General features: G+C 37.0%; 1 protein-coding gene across 1 annotated transcript in view; it reads right to left on the reverse strand.

The window, feature by feature from the left end:
- Positions 1 to 19,236: 19,236 nt before the first annotated feature.
- The window catches only part of LOC128665004 (isotocin receptor-like), a 46,894-nt gene continuing 46,611 nt past the window's right edge, over positions 19,237 to 19,519 (reverse strand). The window contains exon 2 of the mRNA XM_053719781.1: positions 19,237 to 19,433. Within this exon, the coding sequence (XP_053575756.1) occupies positions 19,237 to 19,433 (197 nt within the window). The remainder of the gene's footprint in view (positions 19,434 to 19,519) is intronic.

Genomic DNA, 19,519 nt, shown 5'->3' on the forward strand with positions numbered 1-19,519 from the left:
CTTTATCACCCCACTGCTTGGCTATTCGTTAAACTGAATTGTGGGTGTGGTGAGGGGTGTATTTATAGGCATTTTGAGGTTTGGGAAACTTTGCCCCTCCTGGTAGGATTGTATATCCCATATGTCACTAGCTCAATGACTCTTGCCAATATGAAAGAAATGAATTTATCAGGTAAAATCTTACATAAATTATGTTTTCCTTATGTAATGAAACTTGTTATGATCCTACCATGTGTTTAACACAAATTTATTTTTCTATTGTGTGTATGCATTGAATAAGATCGCTATATTGTTAACATGTAATCATATATAGTTATTGCCTCCATGGTAGTTTCATTTAACATGTGATTCCTTTGTTATGATCCTACTATGTGTTCAACTTAAATTGAATTTTTGTATTCACTACTATCTAGACATCTTTTTAGCAGCCAAATTTTGAGAATATGTATATATACCCTCAGTCTGCTATGCATTACTCCTAGCCTGACATTAATTTGCTCACTTTATATTCATATTTATATGTTTATTGAATTCATTGCTCAGCTTTAATTAATAAGAATATAGCTGTTCATAGTTGTTTAATACATATTTTTTCATTCATGGTTTATCCAGATCTGTTTCAAAGTTTATACATACATAGTTTAGTCAGCCAAATAGTATTAAGGTTTAACTGTTTTTGCAACCGTACTCATTGGCTACACTATTATTCTGGCTACATGTATGCATATGTAATTTTTTACACCTGCTTCTGTTTCTGCTGTTTTTAACCACTCCAGGGAAGTACTCCTGTCTGTGCATAAAAAGGTGCTCAGGTGTGACTAATTGTACAACTAGGATTACGGCTATCCACGCCGAAACCGGTCAGATGTGTTTTTGCAGGTTTTATGTATAAGTCTTACTGACTTGAATAAAGGCTACGTTTTATTATCCTTTTTTCACTGGAACTTTTATTCATCATTTGGATCCTACCTTTTATGTGCTGGGTTCTTTTTTTCTGGTACCATATTTACTTTCACTTTAAAGGGACAGCAGATATAATCTTGTTTTTTACTTAGTTCTATTAATCTTTCTTTTGTTTCTGTTTTTTTTCAAATGAAAGCATCCTTTTTTTTCAACAAAAATACACCTTTCAATCTGCAGAAAAAATCATTCCTCCCCAAGGTGATGTTATTGGGGACTTATCCAGCAATCTGGATGGAACGCTGCCTTGTCATTGTGTGGCAGTTATACAATATTAGTTTATTGTATAATATTTAAAAAAAAAAAAACACACACATTTATCATTTTGCATCATGTCTTGTTAAAAAAAGCATTATATGAAAACTGAACTGGTGCTTAAAATAACAATAAGTAGATATATCAGGAATGAAGTCCAAATGGAAACATTGCAAAATCCTTCATTGGGAGAAACATTTCTGAAACATGTGGCACTGTAGCAATAATAGTATCATTATCATAGAGAAATAGAAAATCATACAAAAACCCTTTGTGATCTACAGGTGGATCACAATATATCTTTTAGTAATATCTGATGTTTATATTAAAGCAGAAACATGTTACTGTTTTTAGTTCATTTTATTTAAAAAAAATCACCACAAACTGTATAGCTGAACAACAAATCACTTTACATTTAATGTATTTGTAGTATGCAAAACATGAAAATGTTTGTTCTTTAAAGTCTTGGGGAAATTACATTACATGGTTGACACAAGTGTCCATTTCTTGAGGTGCAGTGATGTACAGTATATACATTTTTGTACAAATCCAGACAAACATAGAATCTACTCTTCCGCCATATTATGTTATTTCCACCTCTTCTAATGACATTTAATAGAAACATACAGCTAGATTACGAGTCTTGCGTTAGGCTTAAAAAGCAGCGTTAGCCGGTCCCAACGCTGCTTTTTAACGCCCCCGTTGGTATTACGAGTCTTGCAGGTACAGGTGTACCGCTCACTTTTTTGACCAGACTCGGAAATACCGCAAATCCTCTTACGTAAATTGCGTATCCTCTTTTTTCAATGGGACTTGCATAGCGCTGGTATTACATGTCTGCCAAAAAGTGAGCGGTAGACCCTCTCCTGTCAAGCCTGGTACCGCATTTTAAAGTCAGCAGTTAAGAGTTTTACACTAAGACGCCGTAGCATAAAACTCTTAACTAAAGTGCTAAACAGTACACTAACACCTATAAACTATCTATTAGCCCCTGAACCGAGGCCCCCACACATCGCAAACATTTTTTTTTTTTAAAAAAATTAACCCCTTATCTGCCGAACCGGATATCGCCACCACTAGAATAAATATATTAACCCCTAAACCGCCACACTCCCGCCTCGCAAACACTAGTTAAATATTATTAACCCCTAATCAGCCGTCCCTAACATCGCCGCCACCTGCCTACATTTATTAAACCCTAATCTGCTGCCCCCAACGTCGCCGCCACTATATTAAAATTATTAACCCCTAAATCTAAGTCTAAGCCTAACCCCCCTAACTTAAATATAATTTAAATAAATATAAATAAAATTCCTATCATTAACTAAATTATTCCTATTTATAACTAAATACCTAGAAAATAAACCCTAAGCTAGCTACAATATAACTAATAATTACATTGTAGCTAGTTTAGGGTTTATTTTTATTTTACAGGCAAGTTTGTATTTATTTTAACTAGGTAGAATAGTTATTAAATAGTTATTAACTATTTAATAACCACCTAGCTAAAATAAATACAAACGTACCTGTAAAATAAAACCTAACCTAAGTTACAATTACACCTAACACTACACTATAATTAAATTAATTCCCTAAATTAAATACAATTATCTAAAGTACAAAAAAACAAACACTAAATTACAGAAAATAATAAACACATTACAAGATTTTTAAACTAATTACACTTAATCTAATCCCCCTAACAAAATAAAAAAAAGCCCCCCAAAATAAAAAAGGCCTTTTGCAGGGCGTTGCCACAAAGTAATCAGCTCTTTTACCTGTAAAAAAAAGTACAAACCCCCCTCCAACATTAAAACCCACCACCCACACAACCAACCCTACTCTAAAACCCACCCAATCCCCCCTTAAAAAAACCTAACACTAACCCCCTGAAGATCACCCTACCGGGAGACGTCTTCACCCAACCGGGCAGTAGTGGTCCTCCAGACGGGAAGAAGTCTTCATCCAAGCCGGGCAGAAGTGGTCCTCCAGACGGGCAGAAGTCTTCATCCAGACGGCATCTTCTATCTTCATCCATCTGGCACGGAGCAGGTCCATCTTCAAGACATCCGACGCGGAGCATCCTCTTCTTTCCATGGCTACGACTGAATGAAGGTTCCTTTAAATGACGTCATCCAAGATGGTGTCCCTTCAATTCCGATTGGCTGATAGAATTCTATCAGCCAATCGGAATTAAGGTAGAAAAAATCCTATTGGCTGATGCAATCAGCCAATAGGATTGAGCTGGCATTCTATTGGCTGATTGGAACAGCCAATAGAATGCCAGCTCAATCCTATTGGCTGATTGGATCAGCCAAAAGGATTGAACTTCAATCCTATTGGCTGATTGCATCAGCCAATAGGATTTTTCCTACCTTAATTCCGATTGGCTGATATAATTCTATCAGCCAATCGGAATTGAAGGGATGCCATCTTGGATGGCGTCATTTAAAGGAACCTTCATTCAGTCGTAGCCGTTGGAAAGAAGAGGATGCTCCACGTCGTATTTGTCTTGAAGATGGAACCGCTCCGCAACGGATGGATGAAGATAGAAGATGCCGTCTGGATGAAGACTTCTGCCCGTCTGGAGGACCACTTCTGCCTGGCTTGGATGAAGACTTCTGCCCGTCTGGAGGACCACTTCTGCCCGGTTGGGTGAAGACGTCTCCCGGTAGGGTGATCTTCAGGGGGTTAGTGTTAGGTTTTTTTAAGGGGGGATTGGGTGGGTTTTAGAGTAGGGTTGGTTGTGTGGGTTGTGGGTTTTAATGTTGGGGGGGATTTGTACTTATTTTTACAGGTAAAAGAGCTGATTACTTTGGGGCAATACCCCGCAAAAGGCCCTTTTAAGGGCTATTTGTAATTTAGTGTAGGTTAGGATTTTGGGGGGCTTTTTAATTTTGTTAGGGGGATTAGATTAGGTGTAATTAGTTTAAAAATCTTGTAATTTGTTTATTATTTTCTGTAATTTAGTGTTTGTTTTTGTACTTTAGATAATTGTATTTAATTTAGGGAATTAATTTAATTATAGTGGTAGTGTTAGGTGTAATTGTAACTTAGGTTAGGTTTTATTTTACAGGTACTTTTGTCTTTATTTTAGCTAGGTAGTTTAATAAATAGTTGATAACTATTTAATAACTATTCTACCTAGTTAAAATAAATAAAAACTTGCTTGTAAAATAAAATAAAAATAAACCCTAAGCTAGAGACAATGTAACTATTAGTTATATTATAGCTATCTTAGAGTTTATTTTATAGGTAAGTATTTAGTATTAAATAGGAATAATTTAGTTAATGATAGGAATTTTATTTAGATTTATTTAAATTATATTTAATTTATGGGGTGTTAGGGTTAGACTTAGGTTTAGGGGTTAATAACTTTAATATAGTGGCGGCGACGTTGGGGGCGGAAGATTAGGGGTTAATAAGTGTAGGTTGGTTGCAGCGACATTAGGGGTGGCAGATTAGGGGTTAAAAATATAATTTAGGTGTCGGCAATGTTGGGGGCAGTAGATTAGGGGTTCACAAGTATAATGTAGGTGGCGGCGGTGTCCGGAGCGGCATATTAGGGGTTAATAATATAATGTATGTGTCTGCGATGTCGGGGGCGGCAGATTAGGGGTTAATAAGTGTAAGATTAGGGGTGTTTAGACTCAGGGTTCATGTTAGGGTGTTAGGTGTAGACATAAATGTATTTTCCCCATAGGAATCAATGGGGCTGAGTTAGGAGCTTTACGCTGCTTTTTTGCAGGTGTTAGTTTTTTTTTCAGCCGGCTCTCCCCTATTGATTCCTATGGGGAAATCGTGCACAAGCACGTTCAGCCAGCTCACTGCTAACGTAAGCAGCGCTGGTATTGAGGTGAGATGTGGAGCAAAGTTTTGCTCTGCGATCACTTTTTTGCTGTTAACGCCGGGTTTGTAAAAACCTGTAATACCAGCGCTGTCTGTAAGTGAGCGATGAGCATAAACTGCTCGTTAGCACTGCATACCTTCTAACGCAAAACTTGTAATCTAGCCGATAGTTTTTGATGGCAAATAAGAACCATAGGCCTATGATGTCTACATATATTTTGTATAAAGTGTAAGCTTAATTAGTTTGTAGGATAGCTTTATGCTTATCCTGTGCCTTATTTCATTCCCTCATAATATTTATCTTAATCACCTAAAATGAAAGTTTATTCCATGAATCAACCACCCTTAAATTACTCAGAAACATATTGTCCTTTAACATGAGATCATGACCCCTTGTTCTGGAGTTGCTTTGTTTGTTAAAATATTTTCAGCCTCAGCTTTATTAAGTCCCTTTATACAGGTAGGAAACCCTTTATCCAAACTGCTTGGGACCAGAAAAGTTTTGGATTTCAGAATAGTTTTTGGAAAATTTGCAACTTTAAAATGGGACAGTTTGGAGAGGGGATGTAAACACAATCTTATGTCATTTAGGCAATATTTACATAACATAATGCAGCGTAAACATGCAACCTAAAGGTAGTTTTATATCATGTTTAATACTTTTGTATACATAGTACTCTCAGAAAGATAGTAACGTAATCAGAAATTTAATAGTTATTGTTTTAAATAAATATAGACAATTATTTGCATTTCAGAATACAAAAAAAAAAAAAAAAAAAACCACAGGCAGAGAAGATTGTGACTTTCAGACAGGGAAAAATAGTAATTTTTGATCATTTAAAATATATATATATATATTAATTAGAAAGTTTGGATTTCGGAATAAATTTGGATTTTGGAATTCTAGATTTGGGAATTTGTATCTGTATACTTAAAGGTTTCAATTATACCATCTCTTTCCCTTCTCTCCTCTAAGATATACATATTTAAGTCATCAAGTATTTATTTGCAAGTTTTATTTTTTAGACCATGCACCATTTTAGTAGCAATCTTTTTAATAGATTCCACATTATATACATTCCTCAAGAGCTATGGCCTCCAGAACGGTACAGAATGCTGAAGATGAAGTGTGACATGTGATCTGTAAAGTGACAAGATAACCTTACTATTTCTGCTACACATGCCTCTACCTGTGCAACCAAACTTTCTACTGACCTTACATGCTGCAATACTACATGGTTTAACAAATTTTAAATCAAATCATTTCCCCCTTTTTGTAACAGTCAGTAAAGTGTAATTGAATCTGTAATTTTTAACCTTTAAAAGTTTTTTACCTAAATGCATAAATTAATTTTGCACTTTGTAATTCTGAACTTTAAATCCCTGTTATTTATAAAACCTCTACTTCCATACGAACATGCACATATACATACACACATATAATTCAATGTGTAGAAGTGCCGTATAAAGCACGGCATAGGTGAGATGAGTATGCAATCACAAGGATGAGTAGGATTCTGTAAAAAATACAAAAATCTTTATTTCAAAATTTAAAAGCATACAAAGCACATAGCCAGCAACAAACACTACCCTCAGGTAAAAAAATAGAACAGGTTCACACGCAGACGCGTGAACAAGTGCACATGCACATGAAACGCGTCTGCATGTGAGCCTGTTCTTTCTTTCATGTAATTGTCAAGAGTCCATGAGCTAGTGACGTATGGGATATACAATCCTACCAGGAGGGGCAAGGTTTCCCAAACCTCAAAATGCCTATAAATACACCCCTCACCACACCCACAATTCAGTTTTACAAACTTTGCCTCTTATGGAGGTGGTAAAGTAAGTTTGTGCTAAGATTTCTACGTTGATATGCGCTTCTCAGCATTTTTTAAGCCCGTTTCCTCTCAGAGTACAGTGAATGTCAGAGGGATGTGAAGGGAGTATCACCTATTGAATGCAATGGTTTTCCTCATGGGGATCTATTTCATAGGTTCTCTGTTATCGGTCGTAGAGATTGATCTCCTACCTCCCTTTTCAGATCGACGATATACTCTCATATTCCATTACCTCTACTGATAACTGTTTCAGTACTGGTTTGGCTATCTGCTATATGTGGATGGGTCTTCAGGTAAGTATTTTTTCATTACTTTAGACACTCTCAGCTATGGTTTGGCACTTTATGTATTTATAGAAAGATTTAAATTTATGTATTGTACTTATATTTGCCATGATTCAGGTTTCAGTATATTTCCTTTTGCAGACTGTCAGTTTCATATCTGGGAAATGCATTTTTTAGAAATGTATTTCTTACCTGGGGTGTAGTCTTTTTTTCAATTGACTGTCATTTTTCTAAATCGCGGGCAGAATTAGGCTTGTGAGGGCGCAAAATGCTAAAGTTTATTGCGTCATTCTTGGCGTAAGATTTTTTGGCGCGAAGTTACGTTCGTTGACGCAAATTCGTAATTTCAAGCGTCTTAGTTGATGCCGGGTCCTTTCACAAGGTTGCATCATCTATGACGCGAGTGTGACGTTTCCGGGCACTTTTGGCGCCAAAAAATATTTTTCTGTTTGTTGTGCGTCATACTTGGTGCCAAATAGTTTCATTATTTAAACCCCATTTCTTGCATTTTTCCCATTCCTGAAACTGCCATATAAGGAAATTGATCATTTTACTTTATATGTTGTTTTTTTCTCTTACATTTGCAAGATCTCTCAATCTGTTCCCGTCTCAGAATTCACTGGTGGATCCCTGCTGCCTGTTAACAGCTCTACCAAAGCTAAGTGCATTTGTTGTAAACTTGTGGAGATTATACCTCCAGCTGTGGTTTGTAATAGTTGTCATGATAAACTTTTACATGCAGATAATGTATCCATTAGTAATAGTTCATTACCTGTTGCTGTTCCCTCAACATCTAATGCACAAGATATACCTGTAAATTTAAAAAAATGTATTTCTGATTCTATTCAGAAGGCTTTGTCTGCCATTCCGCCTTCTAATAAACATAAAAGGTCTTTTAAAACGTCTCATAAGGTTGATGAAATTTCAAATGACCAGCAACATACTGAATTATCCTTCTCTGATGAGGATCTATCTGATTCAGAAGATCCTGCCTCAGATATTGACACTGATGAATCCTCTTATTTATTTCAATTGGAGTATATTCGTTATTTGTTAAAAGAAGTGTTGATTAGATTGGATATGGAGGAAACTAGTCCTCTTGATATTAAAACTAGTAAACATTTAAATTCTGTTTATAAACCTCCTGTGGTTATTCCAGGGGTTTTTCCAGTTCCTGATGCTATTTCCGATATGATTTCTAAGGAATGGAATAAGCCTGGTACTTCTTTTATTCCTTCTTCGAGTTTAAAAAATTGTATCCTTTGCCAGAAGTTAGATTGGAGTTTTGGGAAAAGATCCCCAAAGTTGATGGGGCTATTTCTACTCTTGCTAAACGTACTACTATTCCTACGGAAGATAGTACTTCTTTTAAAGATCCTTTAGATAGGAAACTTGAATCTTATCTAAGGAAAGCTTATTTATTCAGGTCATCTTCTTAGGCCTGCAATTTATTTGGCTAATGTTGCAGCTGCTTCAACTTTTTGGTTGGATGCTTTAGTGCAACAAGTATCGGATCATGATTTGTCTAGTATTGTTAATTTGATTCAACATGTTAATAATTTCATTTGTGATGCCATTTTTTATATTATCAAAACTGATGTTAAATCTATGTCTTTAGCTATTTTAGCTAGAAGAGCTTTGTGGCCCAAATCGCGGAATGCTGATATGATTTCTAAATCCAGATTGATATCTCTTTCATTCCAAGGTAATAAATGATTTGGTTCTCAGTTGGATTCAATAATTTCAACTGTTACTGGGGGGAAGGGAGTTTTTTGCCTCAGGATAAAAAACCAAGGAATCTGCTTCCAATTGGAAAACTTCTTCAAATTAGAATAAATCCAAGCCATTTAAGAGATCAAAACCAGCCCCCAAGTCCGCATGAAGGTGCGGCCCTCATTCCAGCTCAGCTGGTAGGGGGGAGATTAAAATTTTTCAAATATGTTTAGATCAATTTGGTCAAAAATCATTGGATTCAGAGTATTGTCTCTCAGGGGTATAGAATAGGATTCAGAGTAAGACCGCCTGTGAGAAGATTTTTTCTCTCACGCATTCTGGTAAACCCAGTAAAGGCTCAGGCTTTTCTGAAGTGTATTTCAGACCTGGAGTTATCAGGGGTAATCATGTCAGTTCCGTTTCAGGAACAGGGTCTGGGGTTTTATTCAAATCTATTCATTGTCCCAAAGAAAGAGAATTCATTCAGACCAGTTTTGGATCTAAAGATTTTGAATTGATATGTAAGAGTACCAACTTTCAAAACGGTGACTATAAGGACTATTCTGCCTTTTGTTCAGCAAGGGCATTATATGTCCACAACAGACTTACAGGATGCATATCTTCATATTCCGATTCATCCAGATCATTATCAGCTCCTGAAATTCTCTTTTCTAGACAAGCATTACCAATTTGTTGCTCTTCCTTTTGGTCTAGCAACAGCTCCAAGAATCTTTTCAAAGGTTCTAGGTGCCCTACTCTCTGTAATCAGAGAGCAGGGTATTGCGGTGTTTCCTTATTTGGACGATATCTTGGTACTCGCTCTGTCGTTACGTTCTGCAGAATCTCACACGAATCAACTAGTGTTGTTTCTTCAAAGACATGGTTGGAGGATCCCAAAAAGTTATTTGATTCTTCAGACAAGGGTAACCTTTTTAGGTTTCCAGATAGATTCAGTTACCATGACTTTGTCTCTAACAGACAAGAGACGTTTGAAATTGGTTGCAGCCTGTCGGAACCTTCAGTCTCAGTCATTCCCTTCAGTAGCTATCTGCATGGAAGTTTTAGGTCTCATGACTGCAGCATCGGACGCGATCCCCTTTGCTCGTTTTCATATGAGACTTCTCCAGCTTTGTATGCTGAACCAATGGTGCAGGGATTATACAAGGATATCACAATTAATATCCTTAAATCCCAATGTTCGACTTTCTCTGACTTGATGGTTAGATCACCATCGTATAATTTTAGGGGCCTCTTTCGTCCGTCCAACCTGGACTGTGATCACAACAGATATAAGTCTTTCAGGTTGGGGAGTTGTTTGGGGATCTCTGACAGCACAAGGCAAGATTACCAATCAATATTTTAGAACTCCGTGCAATTCTCAGGGCTCTTCAATTTTGGCCTCTGTTGAAGAGAGAACCATTCATTTGTTTTTAGACAGACAATGTCACACCTGTGGCATATGTCAATCATCAGGGTGTGACTCACAAACCTCAAGCTATGAAAGAAGTATCTTGGATCCTCCTGTCTAATTTCTGTGGTTCATATCCCAGGTATAGACAATTGGGAAGCAGATTACCTCAGTCGTCAGACTTTACATCCGGGAGAATGGTCTCTCCACCCAGATGTGTTTTCTCAAATTGTTCAGATGTGGGGGCTTCCAGAAATAGATCTGATGGCATCTCATCTAAACAAAAAACTTCCCAGGTACCTGTCCAGGTCCAGTGATCCTCAGGCGGAAGCAGTAGATGCATTGACACTTCATTGGTGTTATCAACCTGCTTATATCTTCCCGCCTCTAGTTCTTCTTCCAAGAGTGATCTCCAAGATCATCATGGAGCAATCATTTGTGCTGCTGGTAGCTCCAGCATGGCCTCACAGGTTTTGGTATGTGGATCTTGTCCGGATGTCCAGTTGCCAACCTTAGCCACTTCCACTAAGGCCAGACCTTCTATCCCAAGGTCCGTTTTTCCATCAGGATCTAAAGGTATGGAGATTGAAGGTATGGAGATTGAACGCTTAGTGCTTAGTCATAGAGGTTTCTCTGACTCAGTGATTAATACTATGTTGCAGGCTCATAAATCTGTTTCTGAAAGATTTATTATCGAGTTTGGAAGACTTACATTTCATGGTGTTCTTCTCATAAATTATCTTGGCATTCTTTTAGAATTCCTAGAATTTTACAGTTTCTTCAGGATGGTTTGGATAAAGATTTGTCTGCAAGTTCCTTGAAAGGTCAAATCTCTGCTCTTTCTGTTTTTTTTCCACAGAAAGATTGCTAAACTTCCTGATATTCATTGTTCTGTGCAGGCTTTGCTTCGTATCAAGCCTGTCATTAAATCAATCTCTCCTCCCTGGAGTCTTAATTTAGTTTTGAAGGCTTTGCAGGCTCCTCCGTTTGAGCCTATGCATTCTTTGGACATTAAACTACTTTCTTGGAAAGTGTTGTTTCTTTTGGCCATCTCTTCTGCTAGAAGAGTTTCTGAATTATCCGCTCTTTCTTGTGAATCTCCTTTTCTGATTTTTCATCAGGATAAGGCGGTTTTGCGGACTTCATTTAAATTCTTACCTAAGGTTGTGAATTCTAACAACATTAATAGAGAAATTGTTGTCCCATCCTTGTGTCCTAATCCTAAGAATTCTTTGGAGAGATCCTTACATTCTTTGGATGTGGTAAGAGCTTTGAAATATTATGTTGAAGCTACTAAAGATTTCAGAAAGACTTCTAGTCTATTTGTTATATTTTTTGGTTCTAGGAAAGGTCAGAAGGCTTCTGCTGTTTCCTTGGCTTCGTAGTTAAAGTTTTTGATTCATCAAGCTTATTTGGAGTCGGGTCAAGCCCCGCCTCAGAGAATTACAGCTCATTCTACTAGATCAGCCTCTACGTCGTGGGCTTTTAAGAATGAAGCTTCAGTTGATCAGATTTGCAAAGCAGCAACTTGGTCTTCTTTGCATACATTTACTAAATTCTACCGTTTTGATGTATTTGCTTCTTTAGAAGCAGTTTTTGGTAGAAAAGTTCTTCAGGCAGCTGTTTCAGTTTGATTCTTCTGCTTTTGATTTAAGTTTTTTCCTTTCATTTATGAGAATAAACTTATTTTTTGGGTTGTGGATTATTTTTTTCAGCGGAAAATGGCTGTTTTTATTTTTATCCCTCCCTCTCTAGTGACTCTTGCATGGAGTTCCACATCTTGGGTATTGCCATCCCATACATCACTAGCTCATGGACTCTTGCCAATTACATGAAAGAAAACATAATTTATTTAAGAACTTATCTGATAAATTAATTTCTTTCATATTGACAAGAGTCTATGAGGCCCACCCTTTTTATGGTGGTTATGATTTTTTTGTATAAAGCACAATTATTTCCAAATTCCTTTGTTGATGCTTTTTACTCCTTTCTTTATCACCCCACTTGGCTATTCGTTAAACTGAATTGTGGGTGTGGTGAGGGGTGTATTTATAGGCATTTTGAGGTTTGGGAAACTTTGCCCCTCCTGGTAGGATTGTATATCCCATACGTCACTAGCTCATGGACTCTTGCCAATATGAAAGAAATTAATTTATCAGGTAAGTTCTTACATAAATTATGTTTTTTCAACCTGAGGGTAGTGTTTGTTGCTGACTATTTGCTTTGTATGCTTTTAAATTTTGGAATAAAGATTTTTGTATTTTTTACGAAATCCTACTCATCCTTGTGATTGCATACTCATCTCACCTATACCGTGCTTTATATGGTGCTTCTACACATTGGATTATTTGTTGATGTTTTGTTTGGGGCGTGTTTGGCAGTTCCGCCCGTAGCAGCAGCCTATCATTGGTCGACGAAGGGGGTGTGTCCCCGCCCACGCTCCATTGTGCTGGTTCTACAGAGGATTACAGATGTTAGCAGGTGAGCGCTCTATATACACTAATCATCTGTATATGTTATACATATACATATACACATACATATACACATACACATACATACACACATACATAACACAGTGGGTGTCAGTCACACATCCATGCAGTCACATTCTCATACAGACAATTACCATCACTATTCATGATTCCAATCTGTTAGAAAAGCATTTCTAAAACAGTGAATGCATGATTGATTTATTGAAATACTGTGAGGGCCTTTTAATGGAAAGTATATATCAAATAAAGAGGAAAGAGTAAAAAAATCTATAAACCACAAGAAAAACAGATATTTAATGGAATTAGATAGCCACAAATTTGAAAACACTTGAAAACCCATACAAAGCCATATGCACAGCTCTCCCAGTGAATTGAACTATATACTGTGCAAAAACTTTGAATTCAAATCAGTCATTTTAGTGTGTTTTTGTAATGCTTGTGGGATATTCCACTTTCAGACCAAACTTGGCCGGTAGTCTTCTTATACCGGCTTCAAGTGGAATGATAGGAAATATCCCAGAGCAGAGAGAGAGTTTGTAAAATGAGATAAGCAGTACTCACAGCAGGCAGGGCAGTATGCAGCGGCAACAGGAAGGTAATCCAGCAGTATGGCAGTTCAGGGGTAAACCAATAGAAGGACCGGAAACAGGCAGGAGTCAGCAACAAAAGGATATCCAGCAGTATAACAATTCAGGGGTAAACTGATAGAATGGTCAGGCTGGCAAAGTTCATCAACAATTAAGCAATCCAGCTATGTTGAGGTTAAGGCAAGCAGAGTTCATCAATAGTAAAGCAGTCCAGCAATTCAGGGGTTAAGCCAAGCAGAGTAGTCAAACAGGCAAAGTTCATCAGCAGTTAAGCAATCCAGCAATGCAGAGTTTAAGGCAAGCAGCATAGTCAAACAGGCAGCGTTCATTAACAGTTAAGCAGTCCAGCAATTCAGGGGTTAAGGCAAGCAGAGTAGTCAAACAGGGAGAGTTCAGCAACAGTGAATCTATACAGCAATGCAGAGTTTAAGGCAAGCAGCGTAGTCAAACAGGCAGAGTTCATCAACAGTTAGGCAGTCCAGCAATTCAGGGGTTAATGCAAGCAGAGTAGTCAAACAGGCAGAGTTCAGTAACAGTAAATCAATACAGCAATTCAGCATACAGATATACAGCACCCAGGAGCACAAGAAGTAACACCTATACTTGGGCACATGTGAGAGAGACTGAGGCCTTTACCTAGGGAAGACAAGGCGGGCGGTGATGATGTCATCACCGTGCTGCAGTTACACTGCCATATCCCTAGCAACAGGAGGAGTACCTGTGTCCGTGGCAATGGCCAGAGCAGAGGAGCAGTGTGACAGTTTTTTAGTAATTCCCATTCATTTAAAGCAGGGTCACAGGTCAGATGGCATAAGTGGCTTTATACCTGAGCCCAGTAGAGGCTTGTGGTTAAAATACTTCTAACAACATGTTACAATACTTTGCTTTGAAATTTTCTTCTCCCAAAAGCTTAATTTATTTTGGTAATGAAAATTCATAGGAAATAAATTATAATACTTTCACAGTTTAACTTTCGAAAGTAATGATATTCATCATATATATACATATAACAAGCACATACAAAGGAAAACATTCAGATACAGGCTGACAGATACACAAATGCACAAAAATACATGTACAGACACACAATGACACATATGTAAAGACAAATACACAGAATATTCTACATATATACATGCAAACTCACACATTATGAAACACACACATGCAAATACACACATATAATGATACAATTTTGAAATCATACAATAATTCAGAATGTAGATTACGAGTTTTGCGCTAAACAGGGTGCAAATCAAACACCAAAAAAGTTGTGTTATTTCACTCTTCATAGCGCTGCCATTACGAGTTACAGAAAAGCCTCCTTGTGTGTGCAATATGGTGGCGTTTAGCTCCATACCGCACAAAATCCAAGGACTGCTTTGATGTGCTTGTGCACGCTTTCCACCATAGACATCAATGCTCAAATCAGCCATTAGGATTTCAGTAGCTCTCATCCTATTGGCTGTTTTGACTAGCCAATAAGATTTCAGACGCTCTCATTCTATTGGCTGATTTGAATTTGAAGAATCAAATCAGCCAATAGGAATGCAAGATACGCCATTATGAAACAGCTACCTTGCATTCAACTTCAGTGTACAGCAGTGACCGTATGAAGAGGATGCTCCACGCAGGATGGGCTCGGCTTCCAGCATGGCTCCACTCCGCCGGGATGAAGATAGAAGACGTCCCTGAGATGGATGAAGGTGTTACTGCCTGGAGGAAGACTTCTCACCGCCTGGATGAAGATGGATGTCCGGACTTCAAGAACCGTGAGTAGATATTCTAGGGTTAGTGTTATTTATTTATTTATTTTCATTTTTGGGTGTTTTTTTTTTTTTAGATTAGGGCTTTAGGCTTTTGTAAAAAGAGCTGAATGCCCTTTTATGGGCAGTGAAAAAGAGCTGAATGCCCTGTTAATGGCAATGCCATACAAAGGCTTTGTATGTCAGAGTGAGAATTGTGTGTTTAATCCTGGAGGCAATAGGAAGCCAGTGAAGAGACTGGCAGAGTTTTGCAGCAGATGAAGAGCGACGTGTAAGGAAGATGAGCCTGGCAGAGGCATTCATTATGGATTGATTCATTATGGAGACCAGAGAGGACAGAGTTGCAGTAATCGAGGCGGGAAAGGATGAGAGAGTGAATTAAAATCTTAGTTGTATCTTGTGTAAGGAAATGTCTAATTTTAGAGATGTTTTTAAGGTGGAAGCAGCAGGATTTAGCCAAGGACTGAATGTGAGGAGTGAAAGAAAGATCTGAGTCAAGTGTGACCCCAAGACATCGGGCATGCAGGGTAGGGGTAATGATGGAGTTGTCGACAGTTATAGAGAGATTGGGGGTGGAGATTTTGGAAGAAGGAGGAAAAATAAGGAGAGTTTTTAGAGAGATTTAGTTTGAGGTAATGAGAGGACATCCAGGAAGAGATGTGAGAAACACAGTTAGTGACACGGGTTAGCAAGGAAGGAGATAGGTCTGGTGCAGAGAAGTAGATTTGGGTGTCGTCTGCATACAAATGATATTGGAACCTGTGGGACTTAATTAGGGAACCTAATGATGACGTGTAGATTGAGAAGAGAAGGGGGCTGAGGACAGAGCCTTGCGGCACCCCAACAGAAAGTGGTGACGGGGCAGAGGAGGCCCCAGACACGGCTACACTAAAGGTACGGTTTGACAGGTAGGAAGAAAACCACAAGAGAGCTGTGTCACAAATGCCGAAGGATTGAAGGGTTTGGAGCCAAAGTGGGTGGTCAACAGTATCAAAGGCTGCGGACAGATCAAGGAGGCTAAGCAGAGAGAAGTGGCCTTTTGATTTTGCTGTAAGTAGGTCATTGGTAACCTTAATGATTGCTGTCTCTGTGGAGTGATGGGGACAGAATCCAGATTGTAGTGGGTTCAATTCCATTGCGCTTGTAATACGCACGTTACTTCCTTATCGCTTGCACGCATTAGTTAGCACACCACTAATAATATTTATAAGGTATAAGGTAATATAAAAAATAAGTTGTGTTGCATTTGAGGACCATGGGCTCTTCATACCACCTTTATGTTGCGACTGCATTCACTCTTCAGTTCTGAGAAGTGAACGGACAGATTAAATGCACATGAGGTCAGCAATGTAGCCTCCAGGCCTATGCTAAACAAGCTTTTTTAAAGTATTGTCACTTAGGCTAAGTTTACATAGTTGCTGATAATCAACAATAATATAGTACTCACTTTAAAACAGCATACATAAAGATCAATCTTTCAGATTGTTAAAGTGCTAAATAGTCCAGCAGCTCCTCTTAGATTAGGGCAACTCCAGGGATCCCAATTAAAACAAAAGCTGTATTGACAAATGGAGAGAAACGTGGACTCGAGTGTAGATTATAACTTTTAATCACACTGCATACGTTATGTTACACACTTACAAGATTTCCATACAAAGCATGCACTTATATATAATATCCAAATGATGAGCAATCCCCCACTTGGGTGTACTCAGGTCCGTACGAACACCAGCTGTGTAGCCAGATGGAAAGTCACTACGATACCGTCTGTCTGATCCTGTGTATGTCTGTAGTTTTCCAAAAGCCGGACGCTCCAACAAACTGTGCTGCAAGTAACAGGGAGAACACGCCCTCGGCCGTATGCCTGAGTGCACTTAGGATCTATGGCAGCCTCATAGGGACACAAAAAAAATAGAAAACTTCTACGTGTTTCTTCCCGATCGACGGGACTTTCTCAAGAATGAAAAATCTTGTGAGTGTGTAACATAACGTATGCAGTGTGAATAAATGTTATAATCTACACTATAGTCCGCGCTTCTCTCCATTTGTCATTACAGCCTATGTATTTTATATCACATTCAATTTTGAAATGTCACATTCGAATTCAAAATAGTATTTCTAGTCTACAACTGTGTTTTATAAATGTAATATTTAAATTCAAATGCTACATTCAAATGTCACATTCAAATTTGAAATAGTATTTCTAGCCTAATACTGTTTTTTTTTAAATGTAATTTTCAGATTTGAATGTCACATTTGAATTCAAATGTCACATTCAAATTCAAAATAGTATTTCTACTCTACAACTGTGTTGTATAAATGTAATATTCAAATTCGAATATGACATTCAAATATCACATTAGAATTTGAAATAATATTTCTAGTCTAATACTGTTTTATAAATGTAATATTCAAATTCGAATGTCACATTCCAATTCAAATGTAGCATTCGAATTCAAAATTGTATTTATAGTCTACAACAGTGTTTTATAAATGTAATATTCTAATTAGAATGTCGCATATGAATTCGAATGTTACATTCGAAAACTAAATAACATTCGATAATAGAATTTTTATTAATATTCGTTCTTATCTACATTTGATTATGTAAATTTCTACAATAACATACATTCTAACATTCGAAATCGAATATAAACACATTCACCAATTCCTAGTTATAAGCACAAAACTTTCAACATTTTTCAATCTATTCAATGCTATTGTTTAGTCTGCCAGTTTACATATATATATATATATATATATATACATTTAATAGCCATATACATGATATCTTGTACCACCAAAAACATCTGTATGAAACATGAGATAAGAGAAATCACGACTGCAATATGTAGAAATGGTGTTTTGCTATTTCACTCTTAAAATGATTCTTACTCGCATTTGCATGATTGTAATTTACAGTATTTTTATCTCTTTAAATAGGATTTCTACGTAACCTTTTACAGTTTTGTCTTGTTTATTGGCAACCAAAATATTTTCAACAGGTTTTTAAAAAATGTAAAAGCCCCAATTTTGTTTTCAAAATCGCAATTTACAATATCTGGAATATTGCTGCCATCTTAGGATAATTATTTGGCAAAGACAAATCTTATTTTATACAACGAGGTTTTGGAACTTTCGGCAATATTTTAAACCTTTAAACTTACAATGGACCCTATGATAAAAAAATGTGTCACCATGAAGAGAAATCAAACAAAATCTTTGGGATTTTTTCAGACCTTACATTGTAATATAGGAGTCTCTCCTTCACATACAGAATCCCTTCTTAGTGAGATAAGCATCTCTCAAGGTAAAATTTGTGTTCCTAATATATTTTAGGGACCTCATTATACTGAGGAGTCTTCTTAGTTCATCTCACCTGAGCAGAGAGCTTTAGATCATTGGGCCAATATGAGAACTGTTACAGAAGGTGATACCAATTGTGGCCACTTTCTTCTTAGAGAAAACTATTTCCTGCTCTGTTCTTCTTGCTTTTAGATAAAATTATTGCCAAATAGTAACATGGTGTTTTCTCAGTCAAACTCAAATGCTAGTATTAAAAAGTAAAAAAATAAATAAATAAAGGATGATTAATTTTACACTGTAAAATGGGATCAATCAGAACACCACATTTGTAATCATTTTTGTGCCATAGCATCTCCTTGGGCAAAATTTGACAGAGGTAGAACAATCATTTTTGCGGTGTAAATGCAGTGAAAATGATCATTTAGTGGATCCTACTGATTTTAATCAGTGTTAATAATAGTAAACCACAGCGGGTGTCTAGGAAGCACTAAGCGAGAAAAAAGGTACCATGTAATCTGTCAGGAGACTTAAAGAAAGTGCTTAACCACAGCCAATTATTCATTATCAGGAACTATTTAAACGCAGCCTTAATCATTTAAAAAATCAATGCATTGCGCATTACAACTTTGAAATACCTGGATATGAAGCTTGTGATAACTTTCTCTTATATTTACCAGTATACCTTCAATATCTAACACATCACTTATATTTTGTTGTAAAAATAGTAATGCAATTTCATGCTAGTGTAAATGTGCTGTTAAATGATAGTATTTATTTATAGAGATGTGGTTTTGTCTTCACTTTCCCTGTCTTTGAAATTGATGCTTGCTGTAATCATTGATTCCTCTTGAGTTGTAATATTTTCAGGATGGGCAGAACAATGTGGGATATGACCACAAAAATACATATATATCCATGGATTGGCACAGCTGTTTAGATTCCCAAGAAGCATAATAATGGTGAATACAGCACCTGAAAAGAAATTATTTTCATTAAAATAAAAAATACAATCACATATATCCTGAATAGATTAACAATTTAATATCTACATAAACAAA

Source organism: Bombina bombina, chromosome 6, assembly GCF_027579735.1.
Source record: "Bombina bombina isolate aBomBom1 chromosome 6, aBomBom1.pri, whole genome shotgun sequence".
Lineage (NCBI taxonomy): Eukaryota > Metazoa > Chordata > Amphibia > Anura > Bombinatoridae > Bombina > Bombina bombina.